Source organism: Cystoisospora suis (genome assembly GCF_002600585.1).
Source record: "Cystoisospora suis strain Wien I chromosome Unknown contig_1845, whole genome shotgun sequence".
In the NCBI taxonomy this organism is placed as follows: domain Eukaryota; phylum Apicomplexa; class Conoidasida; order Eucoccidiorida; family Sarcocystidae; genus Cystoisospora; species Cystoisospora suis.
The window spans coordinates 2,455-12,946 of record NW_027154645.1 but is presented as its reverse complement, the minus strand read 5'-3'; the positions used below and the strand labels follow the sequence as shown (position 1 = coordinate 12,946).

General features: G+C 43.8%; 1 protein-coding gene across 1 annotated transcript in view; it reads right to left on the bottom strand.

Annotated features, from left to right (window-relative positions):
* Window positions 1-390: 390 nt before the first annotated feature.
* CSUI_004090 (uncharacterized protein) overlaps window positions 391-10,492 on the bottom strand; it is a gene marked incomplete at its 3' end in the record, with an annotated part of 11,758 nt that continues 1,656 nt past the window's right edge. The window contains exons 3-6 of the mRNA XM_068064285.1: window positions 6,243-10,400; window positions 2,542-4,424; window positions 929-1,087; window positions 391-482 (exon numbers count right to left, since the gene is read on the bottom strand). Coding sequence (XP_067923739.1) covers window positions 393-482; window positions 929-1,087; window positions 2,542-3,051 — 759 coding nt within the window. The remainder of the gene's footprint in view (window positions 483-928; window positions 1,088-2,541; window positions 4,425-6,242; window positions 10,401-10,492) is intronic.

Here is a 10,492-nt window from a genome sequence, read left to right as displayed (position 1 = left end):
AAAGAGTGAGAAAGGAAGAGGTGCGTTGGCTCAAGTGTGAAGGTCATCCATTCACAGGGGTGGTCTAGGTTCTTGTTTGTTTGATCGACCAAGCAAGCAAGAGAGAAACTCGTAGGATGTCTACCCATGTGGAAAGAAAGACACCTCACACCGAGACAGCCCGTCGTCTCCTCTAATGTTTTGCAAAGACAACGAGCGGTATGTGCTCCCTAGATAACGACGACGAACGAAGAACGGTCTAGGGTATCCACATCTTTATACATAGACGTAGAATATACCTATGCACAAAGAAAGAAAGGCAGATACTCCACACGCGTGTATAGAGAGGAGAGAGGTGTGTGTATGTATAGGTGTAATAGGATGAAAGTAAGAGGAGAGCGAGCGTACCTGAACTCCCACTGATGTAGATCGAGAAGCACACGACGGCATCTTAGGAAATGACGTTTGATAGCCTCGAGAGCCGCAAGCTTGTGAAGTCTCTCCTTAAGAAACGAAGAAGCGAAAGAGAAAAAAGGCAAAGGAGACAGCAAAGAGAGAGACGGACTTCCAGATATACAGTAGACTTTTCATGATCTTCCTCAGATCTCTATATCTCTGGCGTGTGATCTCGGCCCTCCTCCTCTCTTCTCTTTGCCCTACCATGGGTCTCTCCCTCTCGCCCAGTTCCGACCTCGTCTTATCGAACACTTCATACTATGTATCTACAGATACGCAGACATACATACATACAGTCACACTCATAGACCGTACATGGACATACCAGATATACACACTTACATGCATAGATACAGACATACTCGTACACACAGATCCATATATGTAGATTCAGACACTAGGCAGAGATCTCTACCTATCTCTCGATATCTATATATCAATATAGATACGTATTTATAGATGAGAGAGGGGGGTGCTTTGTTTGTCTTCTTACATGGTGTGTTCTATCCATGACCGAAAAAGCTTTCAGGGCAGCGGTAGCTGTTTGGTCGGCTCTCTGAAACCCAGTAGACACGGTGGTTAGCTCTTGTAGACACATGGGCCCCGCTGCCGCTAGTTCATGGCTTTGTGCGTCTAGACACTCAAAAGAAAGCTGCGACGGGAAAGCAAACACGAGAAAGCAGAGAGAAGAAAAAGAATGCACTGCCCCAGCTGACTCTACAAAGAGACTGCATGACACCCCTCCTGCCTTTCTCTCCCCCTACTTCTCTTTCTCTTCACAGCACCCCTTAATCTTCTTCTTCGTCATCTATTCTGCCTCGTCTTCTTTGTCTTTCTTGTCTCTTCTTCTTCATTCCTTCTCCCTCCTTCCGAAGATCTCTCTTTTCACTTAAAAAAGAAAGGCCTTCGGACCAGCAAACGGTATGCAGGGTGAACTAGCTAGCTAGCCAGCTAGCTTCCTGTCTGCCTCTCTATCTCTTTCTCTAGACAGGAGACAAAATGACACTCTTCGAGACAAGAAGAAGAGAATCTTTCGCATGCAAAAAAAAAGAAAACAGCAGAAAACACCTGTCGGACTTCACTAGAAGATAGATGAGAAGACGATATAAGAAGAAGAAGAAGAGAGATGAGAAAGAAGAAATAGAAAGCAATAGAGATACACCTCAGATCAACTCAAATAGATAAGATATGACAGATACTCCTCTCTCCCCTTATGGCGTCTCTTTGTTTCGGATGTCTCCTTCTCCTTCTTCTTTTTCCTTAGAAGCGTGTATATGTGTGTATCTCTTAATGAAGTGGAAAGCCTACCCGATCACAGGTCTTCCCCATCATAGACAGTTAAAGAAAGGAAGGCTAGCTATGGAGAAATTTCTATAGACATTATGCGATCTCATCCTCTCGAGAGGTTCCAAGAAAGCAGCTAGATGTCTAGCTAGCCAGCTAGCAGAAAGTGAAGATGTTTGACGTCCCAAACTTCATGAATGAAAAACAAAGATAAGGACGTCGAGAGCTAGATTCTTGACGGTGTCTCTGCTCAAAGAAACTCCAGGAGAACCTTTAGATAGCTAGAGAGATAGATCGAGAGATAGATAGATAGATCAAAGAAAGAAAGAAAGGAAGAAAGAAAGAAAGATAGATAGATCAATAGATAGATAGATAGATTAGAGATAGATAGACACATAGATCAAAGAATAAAGATAGATAGATAGACAAGAGGTCGATAGGTAGATAGATAAAGAAGGAGAGACAGATAGATGTGTTGAGGTGAGCGATTTAGTAAGAGTAGTAGCAGTACGCGCCCATAAAGGCTGAGAGTGAAGAGCTTCCTCTCTTCATCGTTATCTTCTTATTCTTCTTCTCTCTCTTCTTCTTCTTCTTTGCTTTCCCGCTTGAGAATCGGAGAGAAGAAAGAAAGTCTGAGGTGTTGCACGCGAGGCAAAGTACAGTCGAAAACGACTGTACATCGAGAGAAAGATATGTTACGCACGGCATACACACGAAGAAGAAGAAAACAGAAAAGAGTAGGAGAAGAAAAGATAAGAAGAGCAAGTTGGTAGAGTAAAAAAGAAAGAAAGAAAGAAAGCTCTTGTCTTGTCATCTCCTTACAGATATTTGCTGTCGTACTTCTTTCTGGAGATGTAAAAGGACTTTCTCTAAGCGTTCGGCTAGGAGCTCATTCTCATTGATCTTCTCTCCTTCTCTTCTACCCAACTTCTTCTCGTCTTCCTCTTGATCTCCTTTCTCTCTATCTTCTCCACTTTTTGAAGCAGAGAGAGAAGAATCGACACCAAGCTTATCAGAAGCTGGAGAATTCTTCACTGTGTAAGAAAGTGAGCTATCTTCTATCTTGGATGATAAGAAGGGGGAAGAAGAAGAAGAAAGAGATTTTGAAATGCATGCGTTGAGCCATGACGCAGGAGAGAAGCGACCTTCTGGCTGAGAAATACTCGGAAAGAACACATTCAGAGGCTCGGATGAAGAAGAAGAAGAAGAGACGTGAGTTGTAGTAGTAGTAGTAAGAGGAGGAGGATGAGAGGCAAGAGGAGGAGGAGGAGGAGAAGAAGAAGAGAAAGAAGAAGAAAAGAAAGGTTTTTGCTTGTCGGTTCTTTCATCCATGCCGAGAGGGAATGAAAGAGAGAAGAAAAAAAGAAAGTCGGGATGGAAAGACCGTTGAGAAATATACAAAGAAGGAAAGAAGGAGAGAAGAAAAGAAGACAAGAAAGAAGAAGACAAAAGATATATATTTATCTTCTTAAAGGAGAAAGGGATAGAAGAAAACCTTTCTTTCTTTCGCTCCTTCTTCTCACTTGTTCTCTCACCGCCACCTCATATACCTATTACATGTCCGGCGTAGTCCTTTCTTTTCTCCATCTACCTAGAAAGAAAATCTCGTAGAGCTCATTCGTCTGTTCACTAGTGATAAAGAGAAAGAGAGGGAGCACAAGTTGATCTAGAGAATCTCCATCACGATTGGTCTACAGGGAGAAAGACAAGAAAGAATGAATGAAAGACGCCATCTCGTCGTATACAGAAGGAGAAAGAAACAAACAGAGAACAGTGGGCGAAGAAAGAAAGAAAGGAGAAAAGTCCAAGAGAGAGAGAGAGAGAGAAACACAGCAGCAGGAGGAGCATGTAGTGGCAGTGGTCGGAGAGTTAGTCAGTCCCCGTTGTATGTAAGTCTTTAACAAGGAATAAAGATGAAATGAAAGAGGAGACAGAGTTGGAGAGACCTTGGACGAGGAGAAGGAGAGACAGCACAAGACCCGAAAGAGGAAGAGGAACAAAGGGAAAGAGAAGGAAATGTCGTCTTCTGTCCTGAGACCAAGTCTTATGTAGAATGTCTTTCTCTCTCCCTCTCTCTTTCTCTGGACTTTTCTCTGATTGGATAGCCGTGGTGTCTATATCTATCTATCTATCTATCTATATCTATCTATCTATATCTATCTATCTATATCTATCTATATCTATCTATCTATCTCTCCCTCTTTTTATCGTGATCGTGTGATAAAGCCTTGAGAGCCCCAGATGTCTCTTCTTGCCTAGCTCACAAGGAGGAGAAGAAAGAAGGAAAGAGAAGGAAAAGACGATAAGTCGGAGAGGGAACAAAACAGGAGGTCGACAAGAAAGACGATGAGAACCAACACGAAAGACTTGAATAAGAGACGAACCGGAAAGAGGGAGAAAAGGCTTGTTTCCAAGAGATAGCTGGAAAGAAGAAAAACGCTGACTTAGCAGGTAGAGAAGAGAAAGAGAAACGAATTGGAATGAAACGAATCAAGTGAATAAGGAGGAAAAGAAGAAGACGAAGAAGAAAAAGAAGAATGTCCCCAGTTCGTATACACCCGGATGTAAGAAAGACTTGAGAGAGTGAATTTTGACTAACGGAAAGACGGACTGAAGAAGACAGTTAGAAGAGGTGGAGAAAGGAGAAAGAAAGAAGGAAAGAAAGAAGTCCTCTGAAGTCTCTAAGAGATAAGAAATCTTGTTCTTTACTTTCTTTGAGAAGTCTATCATCTACCTAACCAGCTAACTTGTGGTATGTCCTTCTCTTCTTGCATGCAATGAAAATCGCAAGACAAGAAGAGCGAGCGGCACTGGCCTCTTTAGATTCTTCTCCTCTCGTTTTCTTTCTTTCTCTCTCCATTTCTCTTTCCTTGTCTTTCTGTTGGCAATATATCCATCTTCATCTTAGACTTCCTTCTCTCTCAAGTTAGATCCACATCTACTGAAAGTCGCATCCTCCCCTATCCTAGAATGATTTGTCTCATGCATACACAATCGAGGTGTATGTACACCTCAAGTAAGCACACACCCAGTCCTAAACAAGTAGGCCTTTCTCCTCTCGGCTTTCTTTTCAAAATTGTCTCTGTCGTTTCCTTTTGTCTATCCATCTGTCTCAGCTTAGTCTTCTTTTATCGCCTCCTGAGCCCTTTCACAAAGACTTCTTTTTCTCCCAAGAGAAGACAAGAGTCGTGACTGCTTCTCTCCATTGAAGCGATTCCTCCCCGCTCCGCCTATCCATCTACGCCTATTATCTCTCTATACATCTATATCTCTGTAAACATGTCTCTCTATCTGTCTCTGTCTACATATATAAGAGAAAGATCCCTGGGAAAGTGATGTAAAGTGGATCCTTTCTTTCTCCTTATGGCTCTTCTTTCTTCGCGGAAAGAATCGACTTCTTGCTCTATCGCGCTCTGTCTTGTCTAGAGCTCTTTCTTCATTGCGGTAGATCCGATGTGAATGTGCAGCCTTTTTTGTGGTTTATATTCTTTCTTCTTCATTGTCTCGGGCTCCGACTTCTCTCCTCTTCTTTCTTCTCTCTCTTCTTTCTATCATTCTCCTTTAGCTCCTCTCTTCTTGTCTCTTCTATCTTCTTTTTCCTCTTTCCTTCTGCAAGCGAAGGGTCTGTTTCTGTTGAACATGGTCAGCCGCGGGGTGAGAAAAGATGAGATACCAGGGGAAGATACAGGGAAAGAAGAACAAGAGAGAGAAATGGAGAGGCTCAAAGATCCTCACAATCTAGGCAATTTTCTTGGAGAAAAAGAGTTGAAGATAGAGAGATAAGAAGAGACATACAGGAAGGACTGAAGTAAGAAAGAAAGATGAAGAAAAAGAAGAGAAATAAAGAGTCCTTTCTCGAGACTTTCAAGGAGAAAGATCTCTGCGCCTTCCCCCCCTTAATCGCCCTCGCATTCTTATGAGCTTGACGTGAGAGAAACGCACGGTCAGACAAAGACAGACAGACAGACAGACAGGCAGACAGACAGAGAGGCAAGAGGGTTACCTATCTCTCTCTCTCTCCTCTTTTTCGTGTTTCCTGAAGAACCAAAATGAGCCCTCTTGAAAGAAAGAAAGAAAGTTTTGCTCGCCGATACTACTGTTGTGTAGATGGCATATGAGAATGGAGACGTTAATGTTCTTTTTTTCTCTCTCTCTTTCTCTCTCTATCTCTCTAACTCTTTTTGTGTATCGCTAACCGACCTCTCTATACCTTAGTCTACCCATCTATCTGCCTGCCTATCTTCTTCAGTCTATCTCTCTATCTGTCTTTGTCTACCTATGTACAATCTCTAGTCTAGCTCTCTCTACCATGACTCTATGCCTCTCCGTGTGTATGCTTCTCTTCATTCTTCTCTTTTCTTGTCAGCTCAAAAGAGAAGAAAGAAAAGCGATTTCTTCTCTCATGCATGCGTGACCTCTCCTCGAGCGAATACAGTTGACCTCTCTGTATACCTTCTCCATCTTCTCTTTATCAGCCTATACTCTTGACTCTCTCACAGAAGATTCTTCCCTCGTAAGAAGCCATGGATCATCTCTCGCCTCCTAATTCTTCTAACCCTTCGGCTTATATTCGGAGATATCCCTCTCTCGTTCAAGATGAAGAAGAGAAAGTGGGAGAAAGACAGAGACTGGAGTTACATTCTCTTCTTCCTATGAGTGCAAGCACATCCGACTGTTTAGCTCATCCTAACGAAGCGAGAAGAAGACTGATAGATAAGCACCCTCTGGATCAAGAGACAGAAGAGAAGCGTTCTTCTTCTCTATCTTCATTTAGAACTAAAAGAGAGGGAGATGTTTCAGGGCTTTCTATTCCTCACTCTTCACGTCTGCAGATCTCTCTCCATCCAGACAGCGGAGGAGTCGCGCAGGTTTCACAAGCACAGCCATCTTCGAGAGAGAAGAAGAAGAGCAGATCTGCTTCCTTCGATTCTTCTCTTGATGTATCTGACCTAGGTGGAGAAGGGCTTAGAGGGAATACTGTAGAAAGAGCAGGAAGAGAAAGAAGAGGGAAGACGAGGCATGAAGAAGCTTGTAAGGACGAAGAGGAAAGTCCGGGGGAGAGAGGCCGTCACCTCTTTTCAGTTGTTTCTTCCTTCTCTGAAACGCACGAGAATAGACACCGGGAAGGCATTTCGATGCTCAACCATCGAGAGGGGAAGGACACCTCGATGCTCGACTACGGAGAACAGATCACTGCGAATCGAGAAAGGAAGGATATCTCGATTCTCATGCAACAGCAGCACAAGCAGCATGTTCAACGTGAAGAAGACAAGCAGGGGCGAGCTTTCTTGCCTCTTTCCTTCAATGAAAAGAATCGTAGAGATTTCTATGACGATTCTTTAGATAGCATGCTAGGAGATCTGGAGGAGATCTATGATACCCACGACTATAGAGATGGACGTGAGGAACACGAAGAGAGAGGAGATACACATGAAGAAGATAAGGATAGGCATCAACGCGATGGAGAAGGTCAAGATAGATGCCTTGATAATAGTGGGAGGAGTGAAGAAAGGCTCAAGAAGAACTCGTCTTTGAAGCTTCTAAAGCCGATCCAGGAAGAAAGGAAAGAAGAAGAAGAAGATACACTAGAAGGTTTCATAAGGTGTCTAGGAGAAGAAGAGGAGAAGGAGAAAGAGAAGAGAAGGAGCGGTCACGGGTCTTCGGGAGAGAGGAGAGAAGGAATCTCATGTGTCTTCTCTAGAGAACAAGAGAAAGGCGCCTTCGAGCTCCAGGCTGGCTGCCCTTATCTTCTTTCTTCATCTCCTTGCTCTACAAGAGTACCAGATGTCATGAATGAAGATACGACACATAGAGAGAAGAGTAAGGAAAACAGAGAGAAAGAAGCATTTGAGAAGAGGCTCAGAGAGAATGACTATCTTGAGAAGATGATCGAAAGAATAAGAAGAAACAAGATCATGAACGAAAAGGGGTATAAAGAGAAGGATTCGGACAGAAACAGGAACGACGGATTCTCTCTAGCAGCATATGTACGAGAGATGAAGACAACAGAGGACTGTAGGAGAAGAGGAAGAAGGTCTTCTTCTGCGAATTCATCTATGCCTTTCATAGCTAGAGATTTCTCCTCCTCTTCTTCTTTCTTCTCTTCCGATCGACACCTGAACAGCTCCAGTGAAGAGAAGGAGGATCGTCATTTCCTCTTTTCGTCTTCTTCTTCCTCGTGTTCTTCTTCTTCGGAGACTTCCTATCCTTCTCATCTAGCTTTATCGAATTTCATCCCTGTCCCGTCGATTGTAGAAGCTTATCATCGAACTCGCAATATAACACATCTCTTTCCATGGCAATTTGACTGTCTCATGATGGCTGGCACCTCCGTGTCTACTCAGCTAGTAGACACAAGACAACCCCTATCAAAGAAGGAGGAAGCAGACGAATCTCTTGCCTCTTCTCTGTCTTCTTCTCGCTTGAAAACCATTGCAACGCCCTCTCATCGTGAGGGCATTCGAGGCTCTTCTTCTCTCTTTCAGGAATCAGGAGGAGACCGGCAAGGTCAGACAGATAGCACCTGTTATCTTAGGAATGAAGAGAACATGTCTCTTCACGAGGGAGGGCTTGCTGATAGGACAACGACGAAGTCTAGAGAGGACAGGAATGATACTAAGATAGACAAGGCGAAAGAGCTCTCAGAAAGATCTCGACCCGCGGGCGAGGAGGATAAAGAAGATAGACATGAGAAAGAGGAAGAGAAAGATCTTCTATCCGAAAGATCTACTACTACAGAAAGAAGAGGAAAAGAAGAAGAGAAGAGAGTGATAGACGGCAGTTTGAATCTTTTGTATTCTGCCCCTACATCAGCAGGCAAAACCCTCGTTGCAGAGGTCCTCATCTTCCGTCATGTCTTTGGTCTTCTTTCTTCTCCTATACAATCTCTCCCACCATCCTCTTCTTCTTCTCTTTCTTCTTCTTCTTCTCTCTTATCGGGGGAGAGAGAGAGAGGAAACACAAGAAGGTCTTGCGATAGAGGGGGTTCTCCTTCCATCGCAATCGATACTGAGGGTCGTAGTAGGGAGATCGCACCGAATGAAGAGAAGAAGAAGAAGAAGAATGATACAGTGGGTAATAGAAGTTTATCTTCTCATGAGGAGAGCTTCTCTTCTTCTTCTTCATCCTCCAAGATGGCCGTAGTTTTCCGTCCTGACTCTCTTCATATGCTTCTTCAAGAGAAAGCGAAGAAGATGAAGAGGAAGAAACGTGCATGCGTGGTTGTCCTGCCTTTTGTCGCTCTAGTAGAGGAACAGCACCGTAAGCTCCAAGCTCTTGTAAGTCCTTCCTCCCAAGATCCCCAGGGAAATCGCCATCCCCTTCTTCCTCCTCCTCTTCAAGAAGAAGACGAGAGAAGAAGCGCTGCTAAAACGGATCCCCTTCTGAAGATTGTTGCTTTACATCATGGAGGAAGTTCATCTTCTTCCTCTTCCTCGAAGGTCTCCTCTATAACGGAGGACTTTGATATAGCCATCTGTACCATCGAGAAAGCAAACGCTCTAATTCACTATCTCTTAGAGGAAGGCCTCCTCTTAGACCGTATAGGCCTGATCGTTGTGGACGAGCTTCATATGATAGGGGACTGCCATCGGGGATTTCTCTTGGAGATTCTTCTCTCGAAAATTCTCTATCTCAATCGCTTAGTGGAAGCTCGATGGAACAACCTCACCTCACGTGAAAGACATGGGCAAGCGAACCAGAAGAAGAGGGGGAGCGAAAGAAACAAGGAGGATAAGACAGAGAAAGAAAAGAGTGGCAAAGAAAAGAAAAATGGCATAGACGAGACAGAGACAGGAAGAAAAAGAAGAAGAAAAGGGCAAAAAGAAGAAGAAGAAGAAAGCAAGAGAAGAGAAAGGAGGCTAAAGAAGGAGGAGGAAGAAGACGAAGAGAACACCGACAATAGTGGTAAAGATAGAAATCTTACGCCATCTCTTTCCTTGGATGACGCAGACGATCTTCTTCCTCCTTTGCCTATCCAGATAGCTGGGATGTCTGCGACGTTAGCTAACTTGAATGAAGTGGCTACCTGGCTTAACGCTGGCTGCTTTGTATCGGATCATCGGCCTCTACCTTTACGGGAGTTCTATTGCTGTTGGGAGAGATCTCTTTCTTCAGCGATAAGAAGAGGAGAAGAAGAAGAGAAACATGAAGGTAAGAAAAGAGAAATAAGTATACAAGAAGGGACAGATAAAAGAGTTCAAAGAAAGGAAGAGGAAGACGAAGAAGACAGGAATGGCTTTCTTCTGTATGAAAAACCCAAGTACAAACATCTCTCTTCCTCTCCGTCTTCTTCTTCTTCCTCTCCCTCTTTATCCTCTTCTCATCGAGGGGCTCTGCTTCCATCATCTTCTTCTGCCTCATCTTCTCCTTTCTCTCCATCTTCTTCGTCCCCTCCATCTTCCTCTTCATCTTCTTTATCTGGAGCTGTGCCCCATCTAGATTGGCCTGTATCTCGTCTCTCTCTCTTCACTAACGACCAAGGGAGCCACCTCTCGAACATATCTCGAACGGCTCTTTCTACCAAGAAGGAGAAGAACTCCACCTCGCGTCTTTCTTCTTCCTCTTCCTTCTCATTCTCTCCTTCCTTTCTCCTTCCTTCTCTTGGAGATCGTAAAAGCATTTCTAGACAAGATGAAGCCTTGCTTTGTCTTGTGCTTGAGAGAGTTTCTCAGGGCCATAGTGTTCTCGTCTTCTGTCCTACGAAAGCTCTATGTGAAAGAATCTCCTCATTCTTATCTCCCTATCTTGACTCCTTCATCCCTTCTTCTTCTTC